General features: G+C 48.4%; 1 protein-coding gene across 3 annotated transcripts in view; it reads left to right on the forward strand.

Moving 5' to 3' along the window:
* The first annotated feature begins 2401 nt into the window (after positions 1–2401).
* MEIS1 (Meis homeobox 1) overlaps positions 2402–16298 on the forward strand; it is a 139871-nt gene continuing 125974 nt past the window's right edge. For all 3 annotated transcript variants that reach the window (XM_028496858.1, XM_028496859.1, XM_028496860.1), the window contains exons 1-6: positions 2402–2917; positions 4779–5005; positions 7025–7166; positions 7712–7762; positions 8576–8626; positions 10033–10179. In XM_028496858.1, the coding sequence (XP_028352659.1) occupies positions 2906–2917; positions 4779–5005; positions 7025–7166; positions 7712–7762; positions 8576–8626; positions 10033–10179 (630 nt within the window). In that variant the 5' untranslated portion in view covers positions 2402–2905. The remainder of the gene's footprint in view (positions 2918–4778; positions 5006–7024; positions 7167–7711; positions 7763–8575; positions 8627–10032; positions 10180–16298) is intronic.

Genomic DNA, 16298 nt, shown 5'->3' on the forward strand with positions numbered 1-16298 from the left:
GGGGCGATGTGCGGGAGTCTGGGAAGGCTCTGATGCTCGGCTTTATGAAAACTCCACTATTGGGGGGAACTGGGCGTTGACTCGTGAGAAGTATTAAAAGAAGCAATACATGACGCTTAGGGAGGTACGTGCGCTCGGTGGAATCTGATTCCAGACCTACGTTCTGATGCTCGCCCTGTGTCCCCTGCTCCTCGAAAGCCCACTTAAACAGAAACTTCAGTCCTGTCTCTCGGATCGATGCGAATTCTCTTTTAGTTTGCGCATTAAGAGTTGGCTTCAATACATTTGAGAGCTCCTAATCTTTTCCAAACAGTCTATGCGGATACGAGCCCCTAATCTTTCTCAAAACTCTTCCCCCTTCCTTCACCTCCCCCGCTTTGGGTTGGTCCGCAGCTGGCGGAGTGCGGTGAGGGTAGGGGCGATGGGAGCTAGGGGCCGGCTGCATTGGAGGAGTCAGCCTTTTGGCCACCATCAGGGCGGGAATCCGGACTGGCAGTTTGCCTTCCCGGCAGATCGAAGCTCCCTGCTGATCGATTATTTGATAATTGATTTTCCACGCAGCCAATAAGCTGCTGCCTTGGCGGGAGCGTCTCCTGATTGGCCGAGCCCTCCTCCCCGGCTGCCTACCGAGATTTGGGTGAGCTCATTTTCTACTCGACCGCAGGGGGAGTTTTCTGCGAGGTTTCAACTGGAGGGAGAAAAAAAAAATCGTGCTCCGAGCCGAGCGAGCTGCGAGCCCTGCTCCGGGATGTGAGGTTTCCAGCCCGCTGGTCGAGTTGCTGCGGCTGAGCCATCTCGACAGATCAGAGCCGGGCGGGCAGAAAAATAAAAACGAAAATAATAAATATAATACGAATGAAGGGCAGGTTTAGAGCGGGAGAATAAAGAAAAGGAATTTTCTGTTTGTTTAAACCGGAGAATAGGTATTTAAAGGGAGAAAGTTCCAATTAGTGGCTGGTTGGGGCCTCCGAGGGGCAGCTTTTTGTCTGAAATCTCAGCCCCCGAAGTGAATTTCTTTTTCTTTAGCACTGGGAGTTTTCCCTGAGCCGGACTGCGGATCGGAAAGAGGAGTGGGGGGAAGAAGGGCACGAGGAGGAGAGCGCGGGGCGTCGCCGGGGAAAGAACGTGGCCGAGGCCGGAGCCCTTCGGCGCCTCGAAGACAAAGGCAGCGCGGCTGCAGCCCCACTCGAGCGCGCCGACCCCGCTGCGCCGCGCCCTGGGCGCACGGCCGCCTCGCCCCGAGCGGGTCGGAGAAAGAGCCTCCCTCCCCGCGGCTCCCTGGCCCGGGCTCCACCCGCGAGGTCTGGCTGCCCAGAGCCCGCGTCGGGTTTCGCTTTCCGGCGATCATAAATAGCTTCGTGTTTGTAAACAGGCGCTGGGGGCACATTCCCGGCTCCGGCCTCATTGTTCCCTCCCTTCCTCTCTCACTTTGCGCAGGACGCCGGGGCTGGGGCTGGAGGCCTCCGGGACTAGGAGGTGGGGGCGTCCAGATCCCCAAAGTGAGAAAACGCAAGCATTTCCTTTCCTTGGGCCGGGTGTCCACCTCTGACAGCAAAAAAACCCTCTAAGGTGGATCTGGAGAAAGCCCCAGCCATCTCCACCCCACGCTCTCGGGACTTCTTAGCACAGCCTTTCCCAGCCCTGCTCCTCCTCCTCTTCGCTCCTGGTTTGACTTTTCTACGTGGTGTGTTTGGTTCTAAGAATCCACTACTTTCTGCACCAGCCCCCCTCCGCCCCGAAAAATACTGGCAGACCCCAATAATTTCGAGGAAAGTCAGGAAGTCAGTCCACGGAGCCCTGTGCAAAATAACTCCCGCTGCTGCCTGCCCCGCTTTTATTCCCAATCTATTTCAAGAGAGCTTTGGAGAGAGAGTCTGGAGGGGGAGGGAGAGAAAAGAATACGGAAAATAAAGCCGGCGGCCGGGGGCTACTACCCGCGCTTGTGCGCCTGTGCCCTGGGTGTGTGGGTGTTTGTGCCTGGGCGTGCGATTTAATGGAGCGCCTCTCTGCCTCTCCAGTGCGGCCAGAGCTCGCTTCGCGCACCCACCCCTGCCGAGGAGCCTACTTGCTGCAGCCCAATGCATTGTGTAAGACGCGACCTGTTATGGCCACCACTACTTCCGGGTTCTAGCATTCTGGTCGGAATCCACCTCTCCGCCTGTGCAACACACACTTTACACACGCACGGGGACTGCAAGCGGGCAGCATCGATCGTGGCTCCTTTAAGACAAACTCAGACAGACATTTTTTTTTAACCCTCCTCCTCTAATCTCCCTCCAGTGCAGCAGTTGCAAAGAGGGAGTGAGAGAGAGAGAGAGAGAGAGAGAGAGAGAGAGAGAGAGGGAGAGGGAGAGGGAGAGGGAGAGGGAGAGAGGGAGGGAGGGAGAGAGAGAAAGAGAGGGAGCGAGAGAAGAGAGAAACTGATTAGGAATTAGGACTGATTCAAGGGAAGCGAGCGCCAGGGCTTTGTGCATTTGAATATTAACATTTGAGGTGTTCTGACCAGAAGAAGACTGAGCGGATGATCATTCATTCACCACGTTGACAACCTCGCCTGTGATTGACAGCCGGAGTGGCAGAAAGCCATGAGATTTGGTAGTTGGGTCTGAGGGGCGCTTTTTTTTTTTTTAACTGATTTTTTGGGGAGAGAAGATCTGCTTTTTTTTGCCCCCGCTGCTGTCTTGGAAACGGAGCGCTTTTATGCTCAGTGACTCGGGAGCTTTGCTTCAGGTCCCATAGACCGAAGATCTGGGACCAGTAGCTCACGTTGCTGGAGACGTTAAGGGATTTTTCGTCGTGCTTTTTATTTTTTTTTTCCGGGGGAATTTACGTATTTGTTTCTTTTCACACTGGCCTTAAAGAGGATATATTAGAAGTTGAAGTAGGAAGGGAGCCAGGGAGGCCGATGGCGCAAAGGGTACGTATTAAAAAACAATTGTGGAACTCAAATGTGAGATTAAATTGAAACGTGGCTGAAAGACACTGCTAAAAAGTTTCCTTTTTTCTCTGTCTTTTTGAATGAGGCTCCTAAAGCCGTGGCCTAAAGCGAGAGGATTTATTCAATGCATTTGTAGACTTATGTATATTAACATGTAATTGTTAATTCAAGTAATCAAGTTTTCTATAGATTCCTAACCAGCAGCTATATAAATAAAAATACAAGCTCGGGCAATCATCTGTTTAAAAAACAAAAACAAACAGCACTAGATACCCAATGTTATATAGCGTGAGCATTCAAGGAGCAGAAGTTTAAAGCTATTTTTAAATTAAAATAAGCAGCTAGAAACTTCTGATATGGTATTGATTATGCTCATCTTTAATATCACTGAAAGTATTTAGCATTTTTAAGCAAATAACTTTGTCATAGTACAATGGTTTTGGGGGTCGGAAAGCATTCATCTTTTAAAAGTAATTTTAATGTACATGGTTTTTTATGCAAGGTAATACTTTGTAAGTTTTTCTTAGAAGAGCCCTGCAGTAATTGGATACTAAGCACACAACTACTCACTTTAAAAATGCAATACTAATTTCCCCAATATTCCTATTTGAATGGAAATGTAGTGAGAGTAAAGTGAGACAATGACAACCCAACAGAGGTAGTTTCTTAAAAGAAAGGGGGTCTACAAAAAGCCTTCCTTGCATAATTTGTGCCCTGGCCCTCAAAGCCCTGTTTGCAAAAGAAAGTTACTAGGCTGACACATTTTTTCTTTACTCCTTTGGTTCAGGCAAATGTCAGCGTTCTTCCAAACTCTTTTCACACCTCTGGCTTGAAGGAGATGAAAGTGGCAATTCCTCTTTTCTTTGAAAATCATTTCACTCTCGGCGCCTCCAAATCTTGGGAAAAGAACATGCCTGAAATGAAGCAAAGAGGAAAACCTAAATAGCTAAATTTTGCACACAAAAATAATGACAATATGAAAGTAGTTTTTCTGGAGAAGGAAGATGGGGGGTGGGGTTGAATGTGCATTTACTTTTAAATTTGCTTTAAACCTGATGACTAACATTTAGCTCACAGACTTCTAGTCTAGGGGGAAAGTTCATAAGAATAGAAAAAATAGAATAACTGCTCCAACTATACATTTTCTTTAACTTGAGGGGAATATTGCCCAATTCTAAATTCAGCCCCGATGTTGAAGAGAAGCTACCCTTCTCTGAGTTTCACTTATAAGGGAGCCAGTTAGTTTTGTATGATTTAGCAGAGTTTGTCTTGGAGAGCAAAGGAAATGCAGTGTCTTGTAGGACTGCCTAACCTCACGCTGGCAGGGAAATAAAATGAGAAGCCTGTCTGAATTCACGTGCTTGGCTTAGCTGTTCCCATCGTAACTTTTTTTTTTTTGTTTTAATTCCCCGTGATGGGAAGGGTCTGTGAAACTAGGCGGGTTTGCTGTACTGTCCTGGCACGTTTTATTGTTGTGATTTTGAATTTCCTCCTCTAGAGACGTACACGTTTTACCTTCTGCCCTCCGGGAGAATGCCTCCCTTTCTTCCTTCTTTCTTCCTTTCTTTTTTGCCAAAGGATCCTGAATTTCTGGCTAGTTGATAGGGACACAAGTTAGGGCAAGACCATTCAATCTAGCCGAGTCTTACCGAGAATCCTAGAAATTATACTTCTAAAAATATTTTTTTTAATGAGAAATCTCAACTTCAGAGATGCAAGGCCACCGAATTCGGGGTTGAAGGATCCAGCTGGACTGACATTATATAAGCTCCGTGCCCTGCCGTTCCCCCATTTGCCTGCCTGGCCTTCTGAACCTGTTTCTCTCCTGTTTGTCATGCAGTACGACGATCTACCCCATTATGGGGGCATGGATGGAGTAGGCATCCCCTCCACGATGTATGGGGACCCGCACGCGGCCAGGTCCATGCAGCCCGTCCACCACCTGAACCACGGGCCTCCTCTGCACTCGCATCAGTATCCGCACACAGCTCACACCAACGCCATGGCTCCCAGCATGGGTTCCTCCGTCAATGACGCTTTAAAGAGAGATAAAGATGCCATTTATGGGTAGGTACGACGGGCAGCAGGCTAAGCAGTTGAGAGGCGATGCTTTCTCTATTTCCCTTTGCCCTCAGTAAGAGGAAAGCCAGAGCTCTCTGGATTGGAGGTACATTATTTGGTGACTTTTCATTCGCTTTGCATGAAGATTTGGGGGAGGCGGCCTGCCATCCCAGACGCTCCCCCCCGCCCCCATCGCCGCACACGCTCCGCGCCAGTCCAGCGCCCCGCTCCGCCGAGGCCATGCCCGCGGAGGGGTCGCCGTGCAGAAGTTGCAAACGTCCCTCGTCCCCCCAGACCCCGGCTCGGTAGCTCAGCGGGTTGGAGTCCTCACTCGCTTGACTTCGCAGGGAGAGTGTTGGGGGTTTCTAAACGTAGGCGCCTTTGTGTTGGAACGAAACTTTTAGTTTAAAGGAAAATCTTTTAAGCCACTGATTGTTCTGACTTGGTAAGTTTACTCAGCCACCGTATGCTGGCTCTGCCACCGCACAATAAAATCAAGGCAGGCCAGTTGCAGGTCAGGCAAGGGGGAACATGCTTTGCATTTAGGGAGTTTGACCACTGTAGTCAAGGAGAGGAGCTCGCTCTGAATTGTCACAGACCTTAAGAAACTTCTAGCCATTTTAGGACTTTGTGTTCAAAGGCGAAACCTGCAGGATTTAGAAGTAGATGCGGGGTGCTCTCGGGCCGGTGTCGTCTTCCGATGCAGTTCACACCGTGTTCTCCCGGGCCCTTGGGTTAGACCCTGGACTAGTAAAGCCCTCTGAAAGTCACTTGTGCCTACTGTGTGCTGATGTATTGGGGGACCTGTTTTTACTTTGCAGCCACTTTTATTTTTATTTATTTCTTCTTTTGAAAAAAAAAATCAGGCAACACTGACCCTCCCTGGCTGAAAACCCTTTCTGCTTTATCTTCTGGTCCCTTGTAAGATGGGCTTGTTTAAATCCCAGCGTCCTCTCCGCAGTGTTGTTAACTGCAAATCGTTTAGGCTCCGGGACAGAACATTTGGGGAAGCTTTTTGAAAAGGACCTCAAACTGTTAAATTCCCAGCTGGGCTGTGAGAGCTAATAAAAGACTTGAGACACCTCTTTGGACATTCGAGGAGGCTTTATTTTTTTTCTTTTTTTTTTTTTTTTTGGATGGGCTGGGATAAGGAAATTTAGGCCCCCCCCAAAACTAGCTGCTTTGCCATTTAAATTCCCAGCTGGGCTGTGAGAGCTAATAAAAGACTTGAGACACCTCTTTGGACATTCGAGGAGGCTTTATTTTTTTTCTTTTTTTTTTTTTTTTTGATGGGCTGGGATAAGCGACATCTAGGCCCCTCGCAATACTAGCTGCTTTGCCATTAGGCAGGAACAAAAATGAAAAGCTTGACCGTAGGAACATTTGAAGGAACTTTCTTTGGGGGGCGGTGGGGACCATCGGCGAAGGGAGGGAGGTGTGCAGGGAGCCGAGGAGGAGCCCTCCTGCTCTCCGAGAGCCGTGGGGTCGGGATCGCGAGATGCAGTCCTCTGACAGTCGGTCCCACAACCAGAGAGGTCCTTTCCCCCAAGTTAGCTGAGCGCCTGCCACCAAGATCCCCAGAGCCTTGGGCTTCGCGAGACGGCCTTGGCGGAACCCACTTGAAAGAGCTTTCCCACCCCCTGCGCCCCGCGCCTTTCCTCCCCTGCAGGTCCTGGATGTGCAGAGGAGGGACGAGGGCCGGTCGGGGTGGGAAACTTAATTCAAAATGGCTGCTGGAACCGCTTGGGTTTTATTCTTAGCAAATGTTACCAATTTCTCCGGCCAGATATGGTGAACCGATCCTCAGATACGGTCCATGGCTTAGGGCCTCCGACTTCGGGGGCCCAAGGAGGAAGGGGAGGTGAGCAGTCACCTGGGGGCGCGGGGGAAGGGGAACAAGTAGATGACAAAATCAGGGAGGGGGTCCCCGCCTTGAGCTCGTCCTGCTGTTTTTCTTGGGCGCCTTTTTTTCACTGCCGCGGGACTAACCATTGTGTTGTTTGTGACTGTTGTATTTTCTTGCAGACACCCCCTCTTCCCTCTCTTAGCACTGATTTTTGAGAAATGTGAATTAGCTACTTGTACCCCCCGCGAGCCGGGGGTGGCGGGCGGGGACGTCTGCTCGTCAGAGTCATTCAATGAAGATATAGCCGTGTTCGCCAAACAGGTCAGCAAAATCAATGTTTCAAAAGTAAAAGAAAAAAAAGAAAAAGAAAAAGAAAGAAAGAAAAGAAAAGAACCTCCCTCCCTACCACCCAGCACATTTGCAAAAGTAACCAGCGAACAGTCCGCCCTAAGCCAGGCCTGTTACATCTTCTCTGAGCTTTTCCTCCTAAATGAGTGTCTTTGCGGACGCCTGAAAATCACCCCAGTTCTTACCCACTCTCGCTACCTAACCCGACGCAGAAAGCTCAGTCTGTAAAATGCAACCCCAAAGCCCACGCGGAGGAGCTGCCTTGGACTTGGCGAGCTGGGCAGCGATCTCTTAGAAGCACAGTTGCTGGGAGAAGTAATCCTGTGCTCTGGGCTTGTTTTCGGATTGTTTGACTCACATTGAAGGGTTTCTGCACGGGACGAACTCGGTGTCACAGAGCCTCTCCCGGAGGTTACATCCTGCCCCCGACAGTGTAATGAGGCAAGAAACTAGGAAGGCGACCAGATTTCAAATGTTTCTTTCTCCCCCCCCCCCCGCCCCTTCTCACTTGTATTTAGATTCGCGCAGAAAAACCTCTATTTTCTTCTAATCCAGAACTGGATAACTTGGTAAGAGCGGACCCCTTACTCCCCTCCTCCCACCTTCCCTCCCCACCCCCCCCCCAAACTCCCCTCCTCCCAAGCTTTACTTTGAGAGCCCTGAGGTTTCTAGACCGGTCTTCCCCTATCTGCAAGTGGGCTGCAAAGGTTTCCATCCACCCGCAAGTGGTCCGGGACAAGGTCCCGGGGAAATAAATTCACCTCGAGAGGGGCCGGGCAAGCCGGCGCGGGGAAACGCGAGCTTTGTTTTTTATGACAGCCGGGCAGCGCGGCTCTAATCAGCCCGGGGATTTATCTCCGGGCCTGTCAGCGTGTGTGCTTAAACTTTGCGGACTTCCCAGCCCTCAAAGTCGCGTCATGAGGGCAGCGACCGGGCCAGAGGCCCCAAACCACCAGTTTATCTGAAAGGTGTGCAGAAGGTGGCAGAAAGTTTGCAGTGTGAAAAGCCACAGTCTGGGGACTGTTGGGAATATTTTCCGTGCACTCCTTGCAAGGGAACACCTAGTCGAGGGATGCGGCCCTTTGGGGGTGGGGTAGGGGCAGTGGGGCTGAGAAAGGCGGTGGGGGGGGGAGCCATGGGGGAGGAGAAGGTTTATGATCCCCCCTTAGATGCTTGGTTGTTGTTTTAGCTATTTTTTTCTCCTTAAGAAATATAAACCTCTAGATGGTACCCACTCGCTGCTGTTAAGTTTTAGTGTTATTGCCATAAATCAAAATAACTCATTTGGGGGGCGGGGGGGGGAGGCTGGCGATGTTAGAGCTGCAACAGCCAATTTTCTGCAAACTAGGAATGGGGCGCTCATTCTTTTTGTATCTTTGCAGATGATTCAAGCCATACAAGTATTAAGGTTTCATCTGTTGGAATTAGAGAAGGTAATTTCTCTAGCTTTTTCTCCTTTTGCTTCCCCCTTATGCCCAAACACACAGAGGGGGAGGGTTCAGAATGGCTGAAGTTCAGGCTTCTGAGACATTTGCATAAATGACTTTCTTTCTGGTAATTAGTGTCAAGGCCAATCTTAGCGTCCATTTCTCTTTTCAGTTTAATTACAATTTTAGCCACTAAAACCGGGATCACAAACGCCTTAGCCTTGTATTCATTCTTAATACCTTGCTGGCTTTGTATAAATAGTTGCAATTCTACGCATCCCCTTTGATGTTTAGAATGCTGTTGTGAGTTTGCAGGTTATATACCTCTGTGGTCTCTTCTCTTCTTCCTCCTCCTCTTCTTTGCTACCTCTGAGGGGGAAAAGTTTTGTTTAGTTTTAGTGAGTTTCTGGAAGACAGTCTGAGAGCAGCGGCAGGTCAGACACAGGAGAGAGGCAGAGGAGGAGGAGGAGGCAGGGAGTCTGGAGGAGTGGTGGGGGAGGCACTTTAACCGTTTTGCAGAGACAAAGCAGAGTTGATAGTTGTGTCAATTTCTTGAATCTGAGAATCCTCCACACACCCCACCTTCACACTCAAGAAAGGGTGTGGGATAACGTGATTTTGCTAGCTGTTCCATAAATTTCAGCAATAAAAACTTAATGCATTGTAATTCAAACTAACATTAAATTGCAAGCACACTGGGGTTTCTTGTGAATTTTTGCATGTCAGTGATGCCTGGGTCCTGTAAGAGACCACTCCACTTATGCCTAAATATTTTGAAGCAACCTTTTTCCTTTTTTTTTTTTTTTTTAAAAATCAATTCGATAACTTTTTGTGGCTGTAGGGTTTTTCCCCCATATCATGAGTCTTTTTTTTTTCTTCAAGGAAGCATCATAAAATATGCTTCTTATAGATAGAAACCCTAATGACAAATGTTACAGGGACTTGGGTTTTCAGGCATATATCCTATACCAACACAGTATTGGTCCTTTGGAGATATATATATATGTGTGTGTGTGTGTGTGTGTATGTATATAAATTTTTTCTTAGACATGTTGGAAAAGGATTTCTGATAAAGTAACTGGACGAAATTAAATAGTTTACCTTAAATGTCACCCACGCAGGTCACCTCTCTAATGGCCACAGCCCCGGGAGCCGATGAATTTAACACGGGTGTTGAATATGTTGTAGCCTGTGAATCATCTTGTCACTGTCAATTTTCTGCGATATCTCTATTTTGCAAGAAAAGAAAGTTATTCCTAATTCTGGATGCGTCTGAGGGTCTCTGGAGGACAATTGCCCTGTGTTTCCCCTATTTAGAAGTTTGGATCTCACAAGGGGGGTGGATTGCATTGTCAATGTCATTTATGAACTCCTGATTATATTTCCATTTTTTTATTTCTGTCATAATGTAGGTACACGAATTATGTGACAATTTCTGCCACCGGTATATTAGCTGTTTGAAAGGGAAAATGCCTATCGATTTGGTGATAGACGATAGAGAAGGAGGATCAAAATCAGACAGTGAAGATATAACAAGATCAGCAAATCTAACTGACCAGGTATGCACTTTTCAATTTCAACATCCCTGGGAGAAAAAAAAAAATCTGTATGCATATTGCTTGCTGGGTCACTACCACCTCCTTTTATTATTTGCATATGATTAAGTCCCTTTTAGATACATTTCCATCGAAATGAAAATTTTTGAATAATGTGGCTATTATTGCTTCATTAAGGCTGGCTCTGGGATTCGACCTGGAGAGATGAGCTTGTAAAAGCTTTGCCTGCAAACTTGACCTGTTTCTTGTCGCTTTTAATTTTTGTCTTTATTTTATTTACCCTCTATAATAATGGGAGTGTTAACTGCCAGTGACCGCCTCTGATTGTAGGGCTTTGTTCTGGAGCATTTTTTCCCCCTTCTATCTCGAAGAAAAGAAAAGTGTAGGGTCTGCTTATTTCTTATTTTATTAGGAATAAACCCAAGATAGGTGGTCTAAGAGAAACAGGGAGGGTTTGAAATCTAGCAAATGCTGGCTATTTTCTCCCTGTCTATACGGTTCATTAGCCTGTCTTGTCAGTTTTCCTCGGCCGAACGCTTCTAGACCTCACTGAACATTGCTTTGTGCAGTGCTCGCTGCAAGCTCGCCCATTTTATTGTACTAAATAGAGAAAATAAGACCAGGCCGAGGTTATAAAAACAGATAAATATGGACGTTTCTCCTCCTCCTTTCCACTCATCCTCCAGCTGGTACGTGCTCTGGGCCCTCTGGGTTGGCAGCTTTTGGAAGTGTCAGCGACAGGGGCGCCCCGGGACTCCCTCGGTGTGGCGGGTGGAGGACCTCGCGCCGCCCTGCTCTGATCTGCCGGCCTCTGCTTGCTTCGCCCCCTCCTGTCCTGTCCTCCCTCCAGGCCCTTCTTCCGCTGCTTTGCTAAGTGGGGACGACTTTTATTTGGAGTTGCTGGGGGGGGATTTCTCTCTCTCACCCCAACACCGATGTTTGCTCCCAGTCTCTCTCTCTCTCTCCTTCCCCCCTCCCTCTCTCTCTCTCTCTCTCTCTCTCTCTCTCCTGTCGCTGTATCTCTGGATTGGTCCAGAGGAGTTGCAAAACTGCACTGAAGGTGAAAACGTGAGGAGTGGGTGAGATGAAACAGGGCTCAGGACAGCTCTCGGTTGCGAATTGTGGCACCGTGTCTAAAGATTTGGGTGGCGGGCCTCCTGTGCGTCTCCACCTATAAGTGAAGGCCCAGAGTTGTTTTTCTTTCTGACTTGGCACGTGAGCCCCGTCTTGGGGGAGAGAGCAGCCTGCCTTTGTTAGGCCAAAGGACAGCCAGTCATGCAGAGTTTTCTTTGCAAGCTCTACCATGATCACGGTTGGCCAGCGGCTGCCTTGCAGACTCCTTGCCGGAATGCCCGACTCCTCGGTCTTGGTGTCATCTTAAAGTTTGCTTCTCTCCATATCACCCCCTTAAAAAAAATTCCCAGCTTGGATTTCTCTGGGTAACCCCGCGGCAGAGGCTGAATTCCTCCTTTTCCCACGAGGAGTGGAAAGCAGGCAAAGCTGAGATTTAAAAGCGCCAACGCGCCGGGTCCTTCCTACTAATTCGGCGAGTTGCAAACTTTCGGCAGTGTAGACGACACTCGGAACAGGCAGCCTGCGCGATCCTGGAGCGTCCCCACCGAGGTGGGAAACCTGCAGGCGGCTCCGGGTCCCGGCCCCGCCAGCTGCCCGGCCTCCCGCCTGGTTCAGGCCGCCAGCCCTCACCCCGGAGCTGTTAAATGCAGATTCCTCTGAGGAACCCTCGGGTAACTGCTGTTGAATAAAAATTGTAATCCAACAAGCCTAACTAGAAAATGGGATTCTAAAAGCTCCGGACTGCTGGGTACATAAAGCTATCTGAGCAAATTACAAGAATCGCTTAGGGGCATGAATGAAATCAACACTTTAATTGCCTCCAAAATGAAGATTTATACCCCATTTTCTCATCGAATCATTATTTTATTAAAGTCAAAGATAAAGGACCAGAGTTCGGGGTGTTTCGGGGGGGATACAAAATTGATAAAACATCATTCAGTTCTCCCCCTACTCCTTAGGTAAACTTCTGTTACTCAGTTACCTTTATTTGAGATATGCAGATTGGTAGGCAGTGGTCTTGGATAAAAATTCGCAGTTTATTCACCTCCCCACCTATAAAATGAGCAGTGTGTGTCCCGCTCCCGCCGCTTACAAGTGGGCTTCGCAGCTCTGGCTGAGCTCGTGGCACCGTTGGCCTGTGCGCGTGGGCGCACTCGTGTGACCCCTCGGGCTCACCGAAGTCTCCGTTGGTCGTAGGGGAGCAAACCCCAAGCTTGTGCTTTGGAATCGTCCGCTTCCCTGGAGCCAGGAGCGAGAGTGCCTGGGCTCCCTTTGGGGAGGAGCGCGCAGAGCTTGGGGCCCACGCGGGACTGTGCCTCGGCCGCGGGGTGGAGTTCCCCTGTCCTGGGAGTTGGGGACGGAGGGACGAGGCCCTAGGGCCGCCAGGTGGGCGCCAGTGCTACCAGCTGGAGCCGGCTCGCCGGTCCCCGGGGGCCGGGCCCGGAAAAGACGGCCTCGCCACCTGTCTGCGAATGCGGCCCAGCCAGTCTGAGCCCCGGTGGAGGGTGCGCTGCGGGACTGGATGCTTCAGGTGGGGTGCGAGCGCGGGGCCTCGTTAGCTCATTAACCCCTCTGTCTCTAGGGCCTGATGGCTGCGCGGTTTATTTTACTTTACTTTTCTCCTCGGAGGGCGCGAAGGCTGCCACCCGCGCGGGGACTTGGGATCCACGACTGTGGTACCAGCCGCTTTCCCGGAGGGCTAAGTCGGCGGAAATCTACTTGGCCTTGTAGTGTCGTTAGTTTGGTGGTATTTTTTGTTTTGGCTTTTTTCTTATCAGATTAAGAGGCCAGTAGAAGCCGTAATCTCGCTCCCACCCCACTCTCAACTCCCTGCCCCCCACTCCCAGACCCCGAAGTCCCAGGCCCGAGAGTCACCTCCCGCGGGCGCAGGCCTCCCGGGCGCCCTCTCCCGACTGCCACGCTCCCCGCTTGGCACGGACGCTCCCGACGCCCAGGGCCCGGGAGCAGCGAGGAGCCCCGGGGGCTTCCGAGCCTCGGCAGGGGTGAGGGCCGGGCTGAGACCCCGGGAGCGGGCGCAGAGGGGGCCACCGTGCGAGGTGTCGAGGCCAGGGTTGAGCCTGGCTGGCGGTGGAGAAGGACGCGGGGCGAGGGGAGGCGGGGCGCGAGTTGGTGGGACCCAGGGTGGAATTGGGGGCGCCAAGAGGGCTTAGGCGGGGAAGAATCTGGCTGCCCGGTCGCTAGACTTTAGGCCGCACTCCAGGAGGGAGCTATCGAATTAAGCCTTCCTTCGCAGGGCTGTTTGTGGCTCGCCACTCCTTGAATCTATAAGCATTTTCCATTTCAAGGAGGAGTCGAGAGAGGAGCAAGGGTCCCCGGGCCCCGAAGGCCACCAGCCGAGGTGGCCTGGCCTACTGGTAGCGAGCGGGAGTGGCTTTGCCTGTGCTCGGGCGCCAACCCGGGTTCCCCTACAAGCAGTGGGGAGCAAAGAAAAGGTCCCTTTGGATTACAATTTTTATTCAATAGCATCTCTCCGGGGGGTCCTCGGCTGCATCTGCATTTAACAGCTCCTGTGCAAGGGCTGGCGGGCTGCACAGGGCGCCCTGTTGCCTGTTAATCCAGATTTGTCTCTAATATCTGGGGAGAAGTAATGTGGCTCGCGGAGATGGAACCAGAAAGCCAAGCTCGCCAGGCGGGTTAAATGCCAAGTGCTGCTGAGCTCCCCGGGGAGGGGGGACAGCCGCCGGGGCTGCGTAGCCCAGGCTGCAAAGCGCCAGGCTTCTGGGCCTTGGGGATCAGGGGCAGCCCTGAGCCAGTGTGATTTGGTTCCCCAGTGGGCCAGGAAACCCAGGTGGCGATTGTTTTATTTGAAGAGTCCAAAATGTTGTTTCTAAAGCATAGTTTGAGATAAAATTCTTAAAACTGAACTTGATGGAAAGCACCCCTCCCTGCAAAGTGTGATGGGGATGCCTCCAAGGGAGATTTAAGCCTTCTCTTTTGGGGAGGTGTTACTAAGGGATGGGGATGGGGAGGCCTAATATTCTTGATGTATTAGATCTGCTGCTTTAGGGGAAGAAAAAAATAGATGAGGCTATGGAATATTTACTAATACTAGGAATGCAAGCAATTTATTTTCATCCAATAAGAAAACTGGATACAAACATCGAGGGACAGGAAAATGGTCCCTTTGTCAGTTAGTTTGTTTCTAAATGCTTACACATGGACACATCTTATTTAAGTTGTAAGTACTTTTAGGGTCTCAGTTAATGCCTTAATCCTGGAACCTCTGTGTCCACAGGCCTTGCAAGTGATGGGGTCTTGAAACCATCTAACTTTATTTTGATTGTTATTGTGAGTCATGGAGGGTACTCTTAATTCCCTTTGGAAATATGTCAAAGGGAAATTATGGCAAGATTCTCTTTAATGATTAAATAATAAGGTGTTGACTGCTTGTCACTACAGTGGCTAATTGGGATGTTCATTCTAGGCCCTTTGTTGCTTAGTATCCTTTGATTTCAAAGATAGTTGTTTACCAGGTGTGTTTTTATTGTTGTGTTCTGATTGGCTCTTTGTGTGTATTTATGTGTGACTGTCAGACTAGGGATGTATTGATTCTTATTAGGGGCATGTCAAAAACATTTGAGAGGAAAAAAAAAAGAAGTACAGGTAGGTTGAGATCAATTACATTGTTAAATGTCTCGAAGTCTAAATGCTAATACTACAGAAGTTATTCCCTTTCCTAGTTTCTCTGTCTGTCTGTCTCTCTCTCTCAGTGGAAGTCTCCAGTGCAAGTTCTATGGTTAATAGAAAGCAATGATACTAATGCTACTTTGTACAAGGTAAAGCCCCATAACAGTAACTATTGTTCAGTGATTTAACTAGCTCTGTGGCAATAGGTCACTCAAATAGCAATCCCTTTCCCACCAGAATGACTCCATTGCTCATGATTTGGAATAGAGTGGTTGTGTGGACTCTTGCTATCGGTCCTAACATAGAGATTTTTATTAGAAAACATGGAGAAGCTTAAATAGTAGAAGAAGAAGAGAAGGAGGAGGAAGAAGAAAAGGCATTAAAATACGGGCCCTGCTTTCAAAAAAGTAACTGAAATATCATGCTGTAATTGCCCAACTTTGAAAATAAACAAATTTTAAATCATTATGTTTTCAAACACTCGTATGTTTAAATGTTAAAATGTTTGTCATAGTCCGAAAGATTTAAAACACAGCTGTTGCCGGGTGATGGATGGAAAATTATGGAATAAAATTCCGTATTCTTAAAAACAAAGACTATCTGTGGTCCCATAGTAGAAACATAGGTTTTTTTAAGGCCAAGTGTTTGGCCTTAAAGTATTACCGAGGGGCCTACTGTTATAAAACTAGCTTACCTTCCCTCGCAGGTGGAGTTGGAGAAACTGAAGAAAGCATAACAAGTTGTATTAAGACACTTATAAATGAAAATGCTGTCAAATGAATTCAAGTGAAGTATATTCACATTGGTAATGCTATGCTTGCCATTGCAATAGCAATATTTTCTCATGAAATGTAAATATGTCAAACCAATGTGAAATGCTTAAGTTTTAATAAGTGATCATTTAATCAACAAACACAACCCGAGCATGTATACAGAAACTTTTAAAGAAAAGTCGGCATACAGCCAAATTCCTACAGGGACTAGAAAGGAATGATCAAAAAACGAACACAAAATAAGACTTCCTGTAAGAAGGTCTATAATTCAACATTATTTGACTCCACTGTCAGGGAAATAGTTGAAGGATAGTAAACTGATAGCATTCTCAGTCATTTTTGTTACACAGTCTTAAATGTTTGCAACTATAGCATTTTCCATGGCCTTTTTTGGATTATGATATCTGTTATATTTGTATCAAAGTAGCACTTGAGTTTATGTTATAATTGAAACAGATGTTTTTGCCATTTCTCCTGAGTGCAAAAAATTAATTTAATATTTAAAAATGACATCAAAACTATGGGAAAGTATTCTTTTACAAATAAAGAAATAAAAATAGAATACATGTGACACAGTGTATCTGAGAGTTGTGTAGATGGTAGGCCTGAAAGTTTTCAAAATCCCAA

Source organism: Physeter macrocephalus, chromosome 12, assembly GCF_002837175.3.
Source record: "Physeter macrocephalus isolate SW-GA chromosome 12, ASM283717v5, whole genome shotgun sequence".
Taxonomy (NCBI): Eukaryota; Metazoa; Chordata; class Mammalia; order Artiodactyla; family Physeteridae; genus Physeter; species Physeter macrocephalus.